Genomic DNA, 19,128 nt, shown 5'->3' on the forward strand with positions numbered 1-19,128 from the left:
CAGCAAGCTTTTCACTAACTGTGTAACTGTTGCTGGACAAACCTGTGGAGAAGGGACAGATGTTGTGGGAGAATGACGATGCAACGGCACAGAGGCATGCTGGGTAAAGAGTCCAGCAGAAGAACTGCAAAAGACTGTTGCCTTCAAGCTTCATATAAAGCCACTGGTGAGCTACAAGTGGAGGGAAAGAGATACAATAATAATCTGTGTTCATTGCTTGCTCAGGCTGTGTTCTGTAAACAATCCTGTGTGTGTGTGTGTGTGTGTGTGTGTGTGTGTGTGTGTGTGTGTGTGTGTGTATGTATACACCTCTCAGCAGCTTTGTCACACTGAGGTCCATCAGAAAGCTGAGGATGGCAGTGAAAATGCCTAGAGCAGCGTAGCCATACCACTCCATTCCACAAACCGTTCCCAAACAAGATCGCAGCTTCAACAGCCAGTCTAAGGACACAAAGATGAGTTAGGCTTCCTCAAGTTTTATTTGTGAAAGGCCAGAAAATGTGCATTGTAGTGTAGTGGAGATGTTGGGATACACTTCGTAGATGTTATTGCAATTTTAAGCATTTTGCAATATAGCGAGTATTCCGAAACAATATATTGCGTTTTAACAGTTTAACTACATTTTGTGTCCACAAAATTAAATTAAATGAAGAATTGTTTTGTCAAATAAAAGAAAATTCTCAGTCTATTTCATCTCACTCCAGTCTTTTTATATCTTCACAGTCAAACCCACAGACTGGCCAACAAAGTATTCAGTCAAACTGAATTTAACTGATATCAAACATGTATAGACGACAACAACTGCAGCATATTCTCAAACTTTCGCTGCTCTGAATTTTTTTAATGAAACATAAAAAAAGCCTAACTTTGCAGCGTTATTTACAACTATATCTAAAACTTCCCGAAACGATATCCTGACACACATGATATCTATAGATTCCTTAGATCTTCTAGTCTCATGAGATATCAGCATCTCCAGTATATTCCTAAAAATGAGCCCACTACAGCATAAAACACTGACCACCAGAACACTAAATATCGATAATTGGCGGAATCAATATAATATTGCCACGCAAATACTATGCTGTATCGATTTTTCCCCCCACCGCTAACAGATATCAATTTGAAATGTCTTCAGATGTAAACATCAATAGGATATAGAAAAAAACACTTCATCTAGTAAAAACTTAAATTTCAGCATGTCCAAAGTAAGCAGATGATCATTTATAAAAATCAATAGGGAATATTAACAGAAACCTCTGACAGTCCATCAGTCCTAAAAGTCTTCTGCCGTATTGACCGTGCTGTCCTTGAACTCAACACACATGAAGACCGGCTGCGAACCGGCTTCTCTCTGATGTATCGATCTGTTCAGTATTGATCAACGGTTGTCTGACCTTTGACAGCAGCGCGGGGCCATCGGCACGGTTTCCATGTTTCAGTACGGAGCAGACTCTCACTATGGGATGTTTCTGGTTGATTTTCTGGTTCCCAGTCGTTTTTTCCGGCAGTTGCACCCTCAGGAATCTCATCCACGATCTTCATTTTGTCCTTAAGCATTTGAGACTGTATTAATCAGTTGATAAGACAAACAAACACTGAGGCTCAGTAATGACAAAAAAATATAAATGCACTATAAATACTGCAAAGACAGAGAGCCAGTATGACAGCAGAAAGTCACCAGAGAAGGTGTTAATTAAACATTTTTCTGTGGTGTGTAAAACTCAAATCACATGTATATATTTTTTGCTTTACCCAGACTTGTGACATGTAACAAAAGTAATGGTAAAATTTAAATAACTCAAGGTTGACTTTTAGTTCCACATGCGATACGAACACCAGTCCATGAGTTTGATTAAGCATATAAATGTCAGTTGCTTGTTCTCTGTGTGTGCATGGGATTTGTTCTGTTTTCCTCCCACAATCCAAAGACGTGTAGTGTGTGACTGAGAGTGTGAATGGTTATTTGTCTCTATGTGTCAGCGATGCGATAGTCTGGCGACCTCTCCAAGGTGTACCCCGCCTCTTGCCCAACGTCAGCAGCGCTGGAAAAAGTATCCAGATCTCTTCCTTTAATAAAAGTACTAATACCACACTGTGAAATCATTCCACTACAAGTAAAAGTCCTGTATTCAAAACTTACTTAAAAAAAAGTATCAGCATCAAAATGTACTTAAAGTATCAAAAGTAAAAGTTCTTGTTATGTAGAATGGACCTACTCAGATTGTTTTATATATTCTAAATATATTATAAGAATATTTGTATTGATGCATTTATGTAAGCAGCAGTTTAATTTTGTCAAGGTAGGGCTCATTTTTAGTACTTTTTTTATAACTGTTATGAGGTTTGATTAAAAAAAAGGTCTAATCACTTCAAATTGATGTTTGATGCCTCAAAATGTAGTGGAGTAGAAATATAAAGTTACATAAAAGGGAAATACTCAAGTAAACTACAAGTACCTCAGAATTATACTTAAGTACAGTACTTGAGTAAATGTACTTAGTTACTTTCCACCACTGAACGTCAGCTCGGATCAGCTCCAACCCACTAGTTATTTTCCCATATCCATTCTTACTCCTGACTCTTTCTCACATTCATGTGAAGTAACACTAAGTATGCAATTCAATAAGTTCAATAAGTATTGCATAGATTTCTATTTTTTCAGTTTTAGAAGCATAAATGTTTCCCTCTTAACGGTAAATGTGTAAATGAAATGAAAAATAAACAAATTAGGTTAAAATTAAAATGATTTTCTTACCTTAGTTGCACTGAAAGTGTTACATCCGGCCATATGTTTATATGTGTGTGTAGTGTAGGTGTGCTGGAACTGCAGCACTGACCTCTGTCAGAGTATTACCATAGAAGTGATGTAGCCGTCATGGTTGACAGGGTAGCTAATATTAACTCTTTGGAGGAACAAGTGCCCTTCATCTGTTTTTCTTGCCAACATGCAAGAGAGTGAGAGACATTTTCAGGCTCTTCACCTTTTCAATATTTTTTTTCGCTGATATTATCATCCATGGTGCATAAAATAATTAATCTCATAACACCTGTTCCAATGTTGTGTGATCTATCTATGAAAGCAATGAGTGTGTGTTCTTGTACTTCCTACATAGTGAGGACCGGAACAAGTTTTTAACCAACAGAGTGAGGACATTTTTGCAAAGTGAGGACATTTTGGCCGGTCCTCACTTCTTTAAAGGCTTTTTTGAGATTTCAGTCTTTGGGTAAAGGTTACAATTAGGTGTATGTTAGGGTTAGGGTTGGGCATTTAGTGGTGATGGTGAAGGTTAGGTTAAGGGGCTAGGGAATAAGGTTATTATAGTTAACTAAACAAAATAACTAAAACTAGAATTGAAAAAACATTTTCGTTAACTGAAATAAAAATAAAAATGACAGTTTAAAAAAAAAGATAATTAACTGAAACTATATAGTGTGGTTACAAAACTAACTAAAATTACAGTGAAAATGTCTGCACAAAGGTGTGCATCCTCGATTTTGAAGATTTTTGAATTAATTTTTCAAAATTTCGTTGTAGCGCTTGATGGTTTTTGCGACAGCACTTGGGGACACATTCAAAGTTTTTGCAATTTTCCGGACTGACTGACCTTCATTTCTTAAAGTAATGATGGCCACTCGTTTCTCTTTACTTAGCTGATTGGTTCTTGCCATAATATGAATTCTAAGGCCGCGTTCAGACTAGAGGCGAATCAGATTCCTACTCAAATCCGATTTTTAGGGCTGACTGTCCACACTATTTTTATCAAGTGTCCAAATCGGATATGGCTCTGTTCAGACTGGGCCACATTATTGACTCATCTGACAGGTTGCTATAGTAACGGTGTCAGAGCGTCTGACGTCGACACGGCGTCGACATGGCGTCAGATATCATATAATTGCGACAGCGACAAGAACAACAACAACAAACATGAGGGAGGCAGGTCACCTCAGTATATTGCCCTTATCACTGTCCAGTAGAGGTGCAGAACATCTCAGACGCACCAGGAGAGAAACCGGGCGGATATGAGTCGGGCGCAGCTGCCGGTGGACACCTTGTCTCAGCGCTGCCGGCGCTACCCGTGCCGCGTAGAGTGACGTCACGGACAGTCAAAACCGATCTGAGTGTTTGGAGCGGTTCAGACTGAGACGCATCTGTCCAAATGCGATCTGAAACTACCTCCTGAAGGTGGTTTCGATCCGGTTTGCAAAAATCGGATTTCATGTGATTTGTGACTGTTCAGACTTCAGAAGAGCCATCCAGTTTCTAAAAATCGGATTTTGGCTGGCAGTCTGAATGTGGCCTAACAGTTGTCCAATAGGGCTGTCAGCTGTGTATCAACCTGACTTCTGCACAACACAACTGATGGTCCCAACCCCGTTAATAAGGGAAAAAATTCCACTAATTAACCCTGACAAGGCACACCTGTGAAGTGAAAACCATTTCAGGTGACTTTCTCTTGAAGCTCATTGAGAGAACACCAAGGGTTTGCAGCGCTATCAAAAAAGCAAAAGGTGGTTACTTTGAGGAAGCTAAAATACAAGACATGTTTTCAGTTATTTCACACTTTTTTGTTAAGAGCATAATTCCATATGTGTTCATTCATAGTTTTGATGCCTTCAGTGAGAATCTACAATGTAAATAGCCATGAAAATAAAGGAAACGCATTGAATGAGAAGGTGTGTCCAAACTTTTGGCCTGTACTGTATATATACAGACACATACAATACAAGTAAGAAACCAACCAGAAAAATAAAAGAAATGAACAAGAGTAAAAACAGACAAAAAAGACAACAGACAAAAACAGACAGCAACAACAAAATGTCCTAGAATATCCGCAAATAGGAAAAGGGCCAGAGATTGAGTCCAGGAGGCCTGAACCTGAGAGGAATGGCAGAGTCACATAGTATGGATAAATATCAAGAAAAACAGCAAATAAGATCTTATTAAATCTAACTTTGGAGTTGGACATAGAAAACTGAACTTCTTCAAGGTGTAAACAGGAAACCATGTCATTCAGACACCTTTTGATGCAGACAAAGTGCATTTTTACGAATAAATCAAGATTTTATACACAAATTATGACAAAATTCACGCAAACACTCAACAGGATAAAATGGTGATGACATTTTATATTAAAAAGGTGGAACGTCAGCGTTTTCATATTCTGTAAAAGAATACTGGCGTGCCCAATCTTACATGCCCACCTTAAAACTGCAGCGATTGTATTGGTCTTTTGAGCTATAGGGTTGAAGATGTGTGTGAAGCATCGACGTTTGCAAATTGCAGCTTCTTTGCAGCAACATCCATATTTGAAGCATTGTCTGCTGTCATGGCTATGTTTATGAGTCTGGACAGACATGGATGTAAATTGCAGTTTGATGGGTTTTCAGAGGTAGTGGTTAAAATGTCTCCACTGAAAGCACCTGAATGCAGTGAATTAAAAAATAATGGCAGCTGGCAGCTTCATGTTTATCCCAAAAATTGAATCAACTTTTAGAGATACACTAAATAAACAAAAAAAATCTTGTAAAAAACTCTTGCGCTTGTTACCTTATTTTAGTCTTGTCATGAAAATAAGCAACAGTTACTGCAATTGTAGCAAAAGTTGCAACACCCAAACAACAACTCACCAGATCGCTTCCTGGGGGACATTCTGCAGACTGCACCAATCGACGCAACTCGAAGGTGTCAAGGTGATTCGCTTCACCTCTTTGATGACATTTGGCTTGAAGAACACATCCCATTTCTGAAGCAGCCTGGAAGATGTCTCATCATCAAATAGGAGAGTGAATCTACCTCAAAGGAGGAACATTTCAATCGACAAATACTGGAAATGCTTCCAAATGTCAAGCTGTCCTAAAAATGTCATTCAAAACTTCCCAATCCTTTTGTATTCAGGAATCTTGGGAAGGTGGAGGATATCAACACTTTTGCTCGAGTCGTTAACAAGCTTCTGAAAGGTCTCTTTCATCTTGTGGAAAATCAGGGGAATTGTATGTGGTGTGGTTGAGCAAAGACTGGCAGGCATCTCCATCAAGCTGCTTTGGAAATTTGAGCTTCCTGAATAAAAGTCTGTTAAAGTTTGTTTTTTTGCAGAACAGATAAGAGTAGAGTAATATCCTTTTAACTATTTATTAAGCCAGTATTTAAGTATTAAGCCACAGGCTGTAAGACAGTTTGCTGCAACCACCGTCAGAGAAAGGATGCCCATCTTACTTTTACACAGAGTTTTATAATGTGAATGTGCAACTGTCTAATTGGTCAAAACTTTTTAGGCAGCACCCTGTTTTAGACTCGGCCGGCCCTTGATGACACCCAAGGCTAAGTGCTTAGCCTCTTGGCCAGGGCCGGTTATTCCTACAGGCCACCAAGGCGGCTGCCTAGGGCGCCAAATTGGCAGGGGGCGCCCCCTTGTGGCGCCCTTAAGCATACATCTTTGTTTTAACAACATTGATTAACGAAACATTTTTTAAAAAGCATGGGCAATAAAACCCTCATTGAATTAAATGAACATGCCCCAACCCATATTTCGAATGAAAATGTAATATTATATTATATAAAATATGATACGTGCATGGGTGTCGTCACTCGTCATGACGATGCAGTTGCAAGTCACAAAACACTAGAACTAGATCACGCTAACGGTCGTAGAAGGTCAACTAGCAAAATGAAAAGGACCAAACTGTCTGGTGCACAGGGGCGAAAACGAAGAAAAGAGGAGGAGGAGAAGAAAGCACAGTATAGAGGTATGTATTTTCATCTCAGACATTAGTTCTAAAGTTTAATTAAAATTGTGTTTTCTTTCACTGTTCATGGTTGATGTTTCATTAGAAGCTAGCTATCACTGCATAACGTTACTCCGGTAGCATTAGCTATTTCTAGAATGCTTGTGGGCTATCGTTTAGCCTGCTAGCTTAATCCACAAGCTGTCTTTCACAGGCAACAAAATCGTTTTTTTTGTTTTATCAGTTAACATTTGTCGAGCCTTCCAGCTAGGTAAACAGTATCAAATATTAGTGTACAGCATAATACATATAACATAGTGTACCTATATCAGAATGAATACATGGAATGGATGTGGTTCAGGGGGGGGGGGGCGCAAAATCTCAATATCGCCTAGGGCAGCCAATGGGCTAGAACCGGCCCTGCTCTTGGCGGTCGGCGTCTGTTGAAGGAATACATTCAACATGCATTCCGTCTTATCTGGCCCTCTCTAACTATACCTAGTGTTGTGCTCAGTGCTTTACTCCCTTCAAGCCCATAACCTTGAAAATTTCTCTACAAATGTATCTCTGCTCCATGAATGAGCCTCTGTCTTATATCTGCTTTCCTCAAGAATGTGCAAAAAGTGTTAATTATGTGTGTGCTCTTGTTATATTCATAAATCTGTGATTTATGCTAAATACATTTTTAAGCAGCATTTACTAATGGTTATAATGCAGTTAATTGTCTATTTTTATTAATCCCTAAAAAGTCTATGAAATGTATCCTGTGCTGCTTTCCGCATCATAGAAGTGAAAAATAAGTGAGAGCACTGTCATAGTGTGCTTGTAAGAAAAATCAGAAAAGCTTTAAATTATTTTGTTCAACTTTTAATTGTGGTGATATAAAAGTTTTATCAGGATTATCTGTCCTCCATTATTACCATGAAAGCGCTGTTCACTGTGATTACCATTTTACCGCCCAGATGTCATTGGTGTGACCTTCCTTATGCCATTGATTGGCTTCAAAGATTCATTTAACAAAAGCCCACAAGACCAGAAAAACCCACTCAACGTGAAGCAATAATCATGACCCCACTAATGTGCCATTGTTGGAAATCTAGGGCTTTTATTCTGAACTCCAGCAGACTGCTCAAGGTCAAGATAATCATTGTTCAGATCCTGAAACAAACAGAAATACATGCATGCACACACGCACATACACACACACACACACACACACACACGCACACACACACACACACACACACACACACACACACACACACACACTTTAAATCAGCCTTTAGTTAATGTTTATTTTCCTCAGATCCACTTTCCCTTCAGGCTTTCAATTAGCTCTTGTGTTATAGAGATTTGAAATCTGCATGCTGTGAGCGTCAGTCGCACTGGAAATGTACACATTGTTTCCATGGGAACAGCAGAGGCAACCAGAGAGCCAGACAGGAGGTGACTTTATTTATTTACATGTTACTCTCGTAAACAGTCAACCTGGGAATTTCCTCCTCAGGCAATATGGATATATTCATAAGTATCAATTGAGAATTTGCTAGTTAAATGTTAGGTCGAAATCATGAAAAAGTCTAGTGTTAAATTAACTCCCACAGAGTTGATTTGAACACTTTTTGAGGGTTTGTGTACGTCCACACCACCAAGAGTTAAATTAACACTTACAAAATAGTGAAACATGTAACACCCTGTCAGAGTTCCCTGTTTAACTCTCAATGTACAGTTCAACTAACACTAAGGGATATGACAAATAACACTGCTTTGAGTTACATTTTTAACTATTTAGGTAGTTTTAGTTTCACTCCTAAAATGTGATTTGCCACTTTTTTCTCATAAATGTGTGACTTTTTTTCTCACAAATTTGCCACTTTTAATCTCGTAAATCTGCAATTTTTTTTCCTCATAGATTGGCCACTTTAATCACGTAAATGAGCTTTTTCTTGAAATTTTACCCCCCTCCCCTGGGTCTGTTTTTTTTTTCATACTTTGCCCTAATAAGGCCTCGTATCAAACTGTCTACACTTAAAAAAAATGTTACAATTAAATACAATTATTTCTAGCAATCAAAAAAAAAAATTTTTAGAAAATCATTCATTTTTTTGCCTTTTCATCCTTGCTGTCAATTGAATTAAAACATTGTGAATGAAGGTAAACAGTACAGGCTACCATCTGAAACACTGCATGAGCTTTGAATGTCAGTTTATGAAGTTGAAACTCAGACATTTTAACTAAACATCTTTCCTCACTTTGAAATACTCGGAAAGCATGATGGTGCTCACCAAAATTCTCAGTTAATAGCTTGTTTTCTTTTCTTAATCTTAACATTTATATTTATATATTTCCGAGCTGCAATAGGTGATTAATTGTTCCTCAGCTGTGTTTCTAAAGTATTTTACAACAGCTTTGAATGTGGCTCAGCCAATCACAATCAAGTACTGGAATTAACCATATACAAAAGCAATAAGCCACAAAAAAGTGTGGTTTATGGTGATTTAGTATGTCATCACTCAAGCACAACAATGATCAACAATGGATCAGATGATTACCAAAGTAAGTACAAAAAGCTGCCCCCTGATTTCCACTTTTCTCATTCAAATATTTTTATTGGTTTTCAAATGATCTGTTACAACACACTTATCATTCACATAGCTTGGTTGACATGTACAACATCACGCTACAGCAATACTAGACATAAAATAAAAAAATTTAATTAAATAAGATAAATAAATACATAAAATAAATATAAAAGTTGAAAGTAAAAAACAATCAAAGAAAATATAACATATATATATATATATATATATATATATATATATATATAAGATATATAAATATACATAGATAAGTGGTTGGGTGGGTGGGGGGTCATGCTGTGTTCACAGTGGGGAATTCATGTTCAAATTAGTTTAGAAAAGGATACCAGACTAGAAAATATATCTGGATGGAGCCTCGAGATGAAGATTCAATTATTCAGTATATAATTCATTCACATAATTGCAATCTTGATGTAATAATATTATCGTAATCATTCTTTTTGAGTGGGTTAAAAGAGCAGTTACATATTTAATTATTTTTATTTATTTATAAAAAGTAGAATAGATTCAGTTTAAATATTGGTATCCAATATCATTATCAAAATGTAATTAAATTTAAAGTTTATTCTGTATTCCAGAGAAGTGCAGCTTTTTTTTTTTTGTGAAAATTATTTCCATATGAAACCTGTAATGGAGCTCCTGGTCCCAGTGGCTTATTATTCTACATTTATTACATCCGTTACAAATCTGACCATCCACTTGTGAAAATATATTAGCTTAAATGACCTTCCAGCTCAGCCACTGTGTGTCCATCAGAGTGGGACTTGTCACTCTGCCTGCAACATTATGTAACAAGCAGCAGCTGAGGGAGACACAATCCTAACACAGGTGTGTGTGTGTGTGTGTGTGTGTGTGTGTGTGTGTGTGTGTGTGTGTGTGTGTGTGTGTGTGTGTGTCAGTGCTTTATGTGGGTGGATAGGAATACACACACAAAAAGTCACATATAGAGGTGACTCAAAGTCACAACGTGGGTTACTGACAGCTGAATGGGACTGATTCTGTTAGCTCACTTCCTCCCACATTATTGTTATTGATGATGTAATTTTCATGCGTCACTGGGCTCTGTTCCAAAAAGTGAGTTTTACCTAATAAGCCAGGCTTATGTTGGTTAATCTGACTCATTTTCAGCACATTTCGTTACATATAGCAAATTCAACACAACTTATGCTAGGAACTTAATGTTGAATTTGCTTTATGGCCCCAAATCTACAGATAATGAGTCTGGCCGGCCAACAAAATTTTATTTATTTATTAGTTTTTTTATTAGTTTTATTCCAACTTTATGGGTGAGTTAAGCATCTCATGACCCCTCAAATTATATTATAAATTATTTATCTTGAAACATTTTCAACTCTTTGAAAACTAAGATACCAGTTTGACTATATTAAATAAATATTATGACAAAATGATTGGCATTTCTTAACCCTTGTGTTGTCTTCAGGGTAAAAAATTGCACTAAATTATCTTTTTTTATGTTGAAAATTGATGACTTTTCCTAATTTTTTCTATTCTTTTTATTGTTGTCATTCATACACCTTGAAGGTCAGGGAAATGGTTACTAGTTTGTCGCTAATCTGTAAAACTATAATGCCAAAGTAGTACAAGTCATTTTTCCCCTTCATTTTTTCTGAACTGTGAAGAGGGAAATTCCAGATATTCAAAGTTTTATTGTTGCTTCTTCGTGGGAAAATAGATTTTGGGTTTTAAATACAATAATTCTGCTTTATTTTCAGGAGTTAAGTTAGTAATGGCGGGTCATTTTACCCTTAAGACAAGGGGAGTACGTAGAATACTAAGACTACACAAGGGTTCACACATTTTGCAGACTACCACCAGCTTTGTTATCCATATCAGCTCCATCAGAGGTGCAAAAGAGAGTCTAATTCTGAATAAAAGGCTGGTATGAGTCAACAATATTGCTGCTGTTACTATGGAGGGGAGGAGGCTCTCTCTGTGTGCTCGCTGGCGGGGACACAGTGAGTTGCTGGGCTGGATTTAGACCTTCAGCAGGGGGCTCTGAGCTCTCTACTGATAAGACTGGGAGCACATATCAGTGTGTGGTGTCATTTGTTATGCTGGGTAACCTTTCAAACGGTTCGAAAACAAAAGACAGCAACCTTCGTGGGTTTCATTTCAACAGCGGACTGGCTTGAATTTCAATTTGAAGATGGCTGGGATGTCAGATATTTGATGTTTGGTATTGCAGTTGTGTCGTCAACCAACACATAAGTGATGTGTCATATACAGGTAGTCTGTAAATTATAGGCATGACACAGTATGACTGAAAAGACAAAGTATAAGTGACATGTCAATGAGCCCATGAATGGATTTTAATAGATTAGACGTCAGCAGAGAGGAGAGCAGTGAGTGTTTTCTAATCATGATGGCCTGTGCTCTCCTGCAGATATTAATAGCCACAAAGCAATGTCACTACTAAGTCCCCTGCTCCCTCCGACGGCTTTGTTTTCAAGCACATTCTTTCCATCTTTGTTTTGCTCTTAACTTATCCTCTGAGATAAGAGGCGAGGTTTCTTTTTCCTCTCAGCTCAGCGGGAAAAATTTGTATTTTCCGGGCAAATCATTTGGATTTAATGTTGTGTGCTCAGAAATTTAACATAATGAGAGATTAAATTGATGACAAAAATGGCACATATGAGATGAAAGCATGCTGTGAAAACATTGAACACAATGTCAGGATCCATATTCAGGACAAATGCATGGTACTGAGGAAATGAGACTGATGGAGCAGTGGAGTGCAGGGGGAATTATAGAAAGAAGAGGGAAGCTATTTCAGGGTTGGTGTGTCTGAAATGACAACTGTTGGCCCTTCCAAACCCTCTGCTCTTTCTCTCCCTCTCTCTATCAAATCCAGCTCTCTCGCCTGCTCTTAACCCCATAGCATTCAATGTGCAGAACATTTCCAACCACAGAGCCCTCTTTCCATCACTCTGTGCGTCTCATGATAAATATAGAACACTATTACCCTTTCCCAATCAGCTGTGACACACGTGCCCACCGCCCAATCATGCACGGGGCCGTGCAGTATATAAGGGCCAAGGGGTGGCTGCAGGAGAGTGGGAAAATCAATTATTTTAACCTAATACAAGCACAACACGTAAAAATAAAAATTGCATTTAAGCCTCTGGAAGACTCCCAGAGCAGCCACAAGAAGAATCAACTCTCTCCGCCTCCCTCTTCCCTCCCTTCACTCTCCTCCTCTGTCTAACCCAGCGCTCTCAGCCATCCATGAGTGGGACCAACTCCTCTGCCTATCGATCGGAGCGTAGTTTCCACCAGACTTCATCCTCGTCCTCATCCTCTAGTAACCCATACATGGAGAAGAGCCGGGGACTGTTCACGGAGGACTTTGGCTCCTTCATGAGGCCCGGGAGCGACGCCTTGGGGTTTTCCAGTAAGTTGGAAACTATTTCAAGTCTCTGTAGCTCGTTATGTATACAAAAAGTAGTATGAAAATGACAGCAACAGCAGGTTGAAGAGACAGCTTGGACCATAAAGTAGATTCATGTCCGTGCTTGGGAGGGATTTGTTTTAAGTGTGGTGTTTTTCTCCATAAAGTGGTGATAAAACAGATGACAGTTCAGAAGAGGGAGACAACAGGCAGGACTGTGTTTAAAAAGAAAAGCAAAGGGAGTTTGGGGTAGTTGATGTGTGTGGACATTTTTTTTCTAGGTGAGAGTGTAGCCATGGTTTGAAGGAGTAACTAAAGTGTAAAAAAGGAAAACAAACAAACAGGTGTACACAAGGGAATCCACTCAGTTGGGGTTTTTTTCCTGTAGAAATGAAAGGACTGCTTGGTTTTCTCTTCCATATTTTTTTTAGGTGTTTGTATGTTTAAAATACACATTAATGTCAGGAGATCAGTTGGAGAGTAACTAAGTACATTTATTCAAGTACTGTACTTTTTGTAAAGTTTTGAGGTACTTGTACTTTACTTGAGTTTTTCCATTTTATGTGACTCCACTACATTTTGAGGCAAATATTGGACTTTTCAGGTCGAGATTTAACATGAAAAACATGATACATTTAAAGTGATTAGACATTTTGTTTAATTAAACCACATAAAAGTAAATTAAGTTGTTGAAATGAGCCCTATCTTTTCAAAATTAAAACACTCCTTTTGATACTTTAAGGACATTTTGATGCTGATACTTTTGTACTTTTACTTAAGTAAGTTTTGAATGCAGGACGTTTACTTGTAGTGGAGTAATCTCACAGTGTCGTATTAGTACTTTTACCACCACTGCAGGAGACAATTCACTTTACGGTGCCTGGTTCATATTACAGCTCAGTAATGTGTGGTGCTGGTGTGAATCGTTCGGTATTGGTTCACTGCTGGCACACACACACGTGTGAATGTGTGACATCTGAACTTTAAATTGACTCCATGCGGCCTATGTGTCAGGGCAGAGCAGTAAGTGTTTTGGAGCCATTGTCAGTCCCGTAGGTGCAGCACAGGGACACAAGAGGGTGGGTGCAGCTAAAGGGAAAGCGAGAAGCACGCACACACACATTCAAGCCAGGGAATGCTGGACTGACGGCCAGCAGTGACTTAACACACTGAGTATCTGGAATGACGCCTGCATATGGAATGACCAGATGGTTGCCCAGTGACGGGGGAACACACCAAATACATACACACACACATAGTTGGATGATGTCACACACTAACCTGCATATGTGAAGTCAGAGCTAATAACTAATTTCCAGTCTGTGTGTGAGGTCATGTGTTCTTCATTGAGCTCAGACTGTATAAAATAAGTGGACGTAGTCACCGTGACATCCCCTATTGGTTGGTGGGCAACCATTTTAAAATGTCACGTTTTGGCTCAATCTCTTTTTTTTTTTAGCAAGAAGTGACCACATTTGGATGAGAGGGTGAAACTGACTGAAAACCCAAGGACACAACTCACACACACCTGTACTAGCAACCTGACTGCACCTAGCTTCTGCAAAATCACTGCTCTAACAGAATATAGCATCACATCAATATGACTTATGGTTGACACAAGCTATCAGCCCAGTGGCCATTTTATCGTTAGGATAGCATAGTAACACTAAGTTATCAGCTAACGCTAGCACTAGGATGGTGCATCCAAATTCACGTCAACTGTGACATAGAGAGCAAACGTAAAAAGGATTTTTTGTAGGTAAAGCTGAAGGTTAGCATTGCCATGGTCAACTGAAATTTAACCTATGGGATTTTTGCATTGGATTTTAGCTCATTGCAGAAAAATAAGTTCTGTGGCAAACACATTTCTGATGCTTACGCATTTTGTTCAGCAGGATAATCTTCACAAATGAACACCTATCTATTATGTTTGTAGTGTTAACGTAGCCGACAGAAGTAAAAAGCCCACGTTATGCTACAGCGAACTACTCCACGGTTGCATGACTTGAACGCCACTACCGTTAGCTTCAGGTGGTGTCTGACAAGCTTAGCAGCGGTTTTGATAAGCTATTGTTACCGTAGCCGAATGAATTGTTTATTAACCTAATCTACAATCTACAAGAGTTTGCAAGAGCACTAAAAAACACAACTAGAGGCTGTGAGGGGGACTAGCAAGAGAGTTCCCATCCGTGTCCAGTGTGTTGACAATTAATGTCCCCGACAACCACTGTAGTCTCATTTAGCCACTCCTTAGCAACCACCTTCTTAAGGAAACATAAAAACTACAAAACTCAGAAGTGGGGGTATTTACGAATGTTTTTTATGTCATATAACAAAACGCAAAAATCTCTTAAGCTTGTGTCAACCACAGATCTTATTTAAGGCATCTAACCAAAAACCCATTCAAAATCCTCATTGAGTTTGAGAGGTTAGACCCTAGGGTGCTAAAATGCTAATTTACTTTCTGGTATACGAACTAATTTCTGTAGCGCCATATTAACTGAGATGCTAATTTTGGCTAGTGAAAATACATTACAATGCCGAACATAGTGCTGTATGTGAAGAAGACTTTAAACTTGTGATTGAGACCATAAACTTTTCAGGAAAATGTTTACTGAGGTAATAAATAATTTTAGAATTATCAGACTGCCCCCTGCTGGCCATTACAAAGAATGCAGGTTTAAGGCCATTCCACATTTCACTACATCCATTTCTTTTATGCTGTCTATGGCTTACTATCACTGGGGACTAACAGCCATTGACCAGACTGTGCTAAACTCTATTAATGCTTTTTTCTTACAGTATCCTATTACTGTTTCCCCATGCAGACCACTAAAGCTAACAATGGATTAAGTGACTAGGTGTAATGTGAAAGGCATCACTCATAGTGACTTAAGTTCATCATTTTTTATTTGATCAAACAAGTTTTTTTTAGCAAAAAGTGCCCAGATCTCTTAAAAGGCATGTGTTGTCAAATTGGGATTACCATGAAATACACTGCTAAGCCTCATTTGAAATATTGAAATCTCAGCTGCCTTTACGGTAACAGAAAGGTGTCAGTCAGAATGTTTATGGCCATTTGAAGACCCTGTAAAACTAAAAAGTAATCATCCGACATAATTCTTGATTTCAGCAGGGATTCTAAGTTGTTGCCATTTAACAACCGAATTAAGATAAGTGAAAATCTTAAACATGATAATCAATAAGAACCTGTGATGTGTCCAATGAAACACCACCTGCAGCTATTTTAATTAACATAATGCCAAAAAAGATGTCAGTTTATCCTCTTTTCTATGCAGCTTAAATGAAAATTATGTGAAAATACACATATGCACAGTTCCCTCCTGTGGTCTAACATCCCTTCTCATCGTGTGGTGTGTTCAGGTGGACCAGGAAATATCAAGACTCTTGGGGATTCGTACCAGTTCACAGTTGATGTGCGAGACTTCTCCCCTGAAGATGTCATCGTCACCACGTCCAACAACCAGATTGAAGTTCGTGCAGAAAAGGTGGGCGACCTTGGAATGGTAACATACAGTCATGGAAAAAATTATTAGACCACTCTTTTTCTTCAATTTCTTTTTCATTTTAATGCCTGGTACAACTAAAGGTAAATTTGTTTGGACAAATGTAATGATAACAACAAAATTTAGTTCATAAGAGTTTCATTTAAGAGCTGATATCTAGCCATTTTCTATGGTTTTCTGGATAATAACCAAAATCATAATCAAGAAAACCATAGAAAATGGCTAGATATCAGCTCATAAATTAAACTCTTATGAACTATTTTTGTTGTTATCATTATATTTGTCCAAACAAATGTACCTTGAGTTGTACCAGGCATTCAAATGAACAAGAAATTGAAGAAAACAAGGGTGGTCTAATAATTTTTTCCATGACTGTAAGTCAATGTTGGTGTTTCTTATAGGATCTTGAGACTAAGACCATAATAAACTAGGGTCTGTGGAGCAGATAAATGCATTATCACGGTGTTAATCTTCAGTCACGATATATTAAGATTAATATTCTGTCTTTGGCAGTTGGCCCAGGATGGTTCAGTGATGAACACTTTCACACACAAGTGCCAGCTACCTGAGGATGTGGACCCCACCTCAGTGACGTCATCACTGGGCAGCGAGGGGACCCTAACAGTCAGGGCACGGAGACACCCGGCCAAACACGAGCTCGCACAGACCTTCCGCACCGAGATCAAGATCTAGAGAGGCGCCCGCTTTCTCATCACGAACCTACTTTTTTTGTGTTCTTATGCTACTTCCTGTATTTCCTGTCTTCACTCAAACCATTCTACTTTAAACACTCAGAGAGTCGGCACCGTGCTCTATAAAATATGCCACGTCTGCCCTCCATCACTGCAACAGTGACTGTTGCTGCTCATTTGTATTCTGAGTTAGTTCACAGCAGCAATGGGTCATAACATATTGAGACATGGAGGGTGGACATGTACAGCATTTTCACAGACACACACACACACACATAGATCTATAATTGAAGACTCGCTTCTGAAACTGATGGTTGCCACGTTAATAATAATTTATTGTATAATGTAATTTGTGTGAATAAAATGATCCTGCTTTGACAACAAATATGTGGCAATGTGTGTGTCAGCCCTCACGCTCAACGTGACAAATTGTTCTTAATAGAAGAAGAGAGAGTTTTTATTCTTTTATTAGAAACTCACATTTTATGGCAAATAAAAAGAAAATGGCATCAGCATTTCTCCCGCTTTATTCGGTGGTGAAAAATACCTTTGTACAATTATCACTCGAATGTACTGAAACACAATTTAGAGGTACTTGTAGTTTTACTTGAGGGTTTTAATTTTATACTGCTGTCTATCTGTACGCCACTGCATTGCAACCCACTACAAAAAATGTCAAAACCTATGAGTATATGTAATATTAAATTAAACCATTCAACAATATGCAAATTAATAAAATTAGTACACTTACAGTCAGCTACAACAGTAAAATGCATCATACATATTACGCATTAATAATAATAATTTTATATTATAATCAGAGGTGGAAGAAGTATTCAGATTCTTTACTAAAGTAAAACTACTAATACCACAAACTTACTGTAGTAAAAATACAAAAGTATCAGCATCAAAATGTACTTAAAGTACCAAAAGTTAAAGTAATCATTATGCAGAATGGCCCAATTCTTCTATATTCCAAATATATTATATTATTGATGCATTATATAAGCATTTTAATTTCTCATGGTTGGGCTAAATGTAAATACTTAATATGCTGTTATGGGGTTTAATATATAAAAAAAACTAGTGTGGTGCCCGTAGGAAGCATGTATTCGTATAGTGGGAGATTAAGTAGATTTTAAAATTATGGCCAAATGAGGTTGTGTGTGAAAGTGGGATGTTTCAGCTGCTCTGAGCCTTGTCTTTAGCGATGCATTGTTTGCGAGGCGATTAGTTCTCTGTTCCTGTGTAGCATTCTTTAAAACTCTGAAAGATAGGTAGGCTAAATAGACTTACAGATGAGATGAGTCAGGCATGGAAATCCAGAGCGAATTGGGCTACTGACCAGGTGTAGGCCTATCACACAATGGGCGGAGCTCCCCTAAAAGGCGTCCGATCAGAAACAGTGCAATGCTGCAACACATCATATGTATCGTATGTAAATAATGATATTTTGGAAAATGAATTCAAAAATCTTCAAAATCGAGGATGCACACCTTGGTGCCATGCACAAGCCACATATGAAACCTTAGGTCAGTCTGACTAACAGTCAGCGAGATACATACACACATACACACACACACACACACACACACAGACACTTCTTGCTTTTATAGATAGAAGATGTCTAATCCCTTAAAATTGATCATGATTTCTATGTTAAATCCTTAAATGAAAAGTACCTAGCTGTCAGCTAAATGTAGTGGAGTAAACAGTAAAAAAAGTAACATAAAATTGAATTACTCAAGTGTAGTACAAGTACATCAAAATTGTACTTAAGTACAGTACTTGAGTGAATGTACTTAGTTACATTCAACCACTGATTATAATGTAATGTAACTAATAAAGAGCCCATTTGGCAGCATTGTGAGCTTTTTTAAACCATATTGTCTTGATTTTACTTACACCATTTTACTTAAGTAGTAAAATGATATTTTGAATGCAGAAAGTGTAACTGAACTGGTAATTGAACATATTAAATACTTCAGAGATTCTCTTTGTGGTTTCTGCTCTAAATGTTGGTGTTTGAAGGCATGTTGGGGGACATTTAATCTCAGTATTAAATCATGGCTAAGACACTATAATTTTTTAAACAGAACAAGAATGTAATCATCCCTTTCTTTATCTTACATCCTGATTAATCAGTTATTTGTTTAGAATATATCATTGACCTG

General features: G+C 38.0%; 2 protein-coding genes across 3 annotated transcripts in view; one reads left to right on the top strand and one right to left on the bottom strand.

Annotated features, from left to right (window-relative positions):
• The window catches only part of clcnk (chloride channel K), a 27,854-nt gene extending 25,017 nt beyond the window's left edge, over window positions 1–2,837 (bottom strand). The window contains exons 1-4 of the mRNA XM_059332240.1: window positions 2,759–2,837; window positions 1,398–1,539; window positions 310–441; window positions 43–171 (exon numbers count right to left, since the gene is read on the bottom strand). Coding sequence (XP_059188223.1) covers window positions 43–171; window positions 310–441; window positions 1,398–1,539; window positions 2,759–2,791 — 436 coding nt within the window. The 5' untranslated portion in view covers window positions 2,792–2,837. The remainder of the gene's footprint in view (window positions 1–42; window positions 172–309; window positions 442–1,397; window positions 1,540–2,758) is intronic.
• The window catches only part of hspb7 (heat shock protein family, member 7 (cardiovascular)), a 21,190-nt gene extending 3,964 nt beyond the window's left edge, over window positions 1–17,226 (top strand). The window contains exons 2-4 of one of the 2 annotated variants that reach the window (XM_059332242.1): window positions 12,558–12,738; window positions 16,120–16,244; window positions 16,776–17,226. In XM_059332242.1, coding sequence (XP_059188225.1) covers window positions 12,573–12,738; window positions 16,120–16,244; window positions 16,776–16,955 — 471 coding nt within the window. In that variant the 5' untranslated portion in view covers window positions 12,558–12,572 and the 3' untranslated portion in view covers window positions 16,956–17,226. Of the gene's footprint in view, window positions 1–12,549; window positions 12,739–16,119; window positions 16,245–16,775 lie in introns of those variants that run through there. The other variant, XM_059332241.1, reaches the window with a different exon arrangement.
• Window positions 17,227–19,128: the final 1,902 nt, after the last annotated feature.

This window comes from Centropristis striata, chromosome 5 (genome assembly GCF_030273125.1).
Source record: "Centropristis striata isolate RG_2023a ecotype Rhode Island chromosome 5, C.striata_1.0, whole genome shotgun sequence".
Lineage (NCBI taxonomy): Eukaryota > Metazoa > Chordata > Actinopteri > Perciformes > Serranidae > Centropristis > Centropristis striata.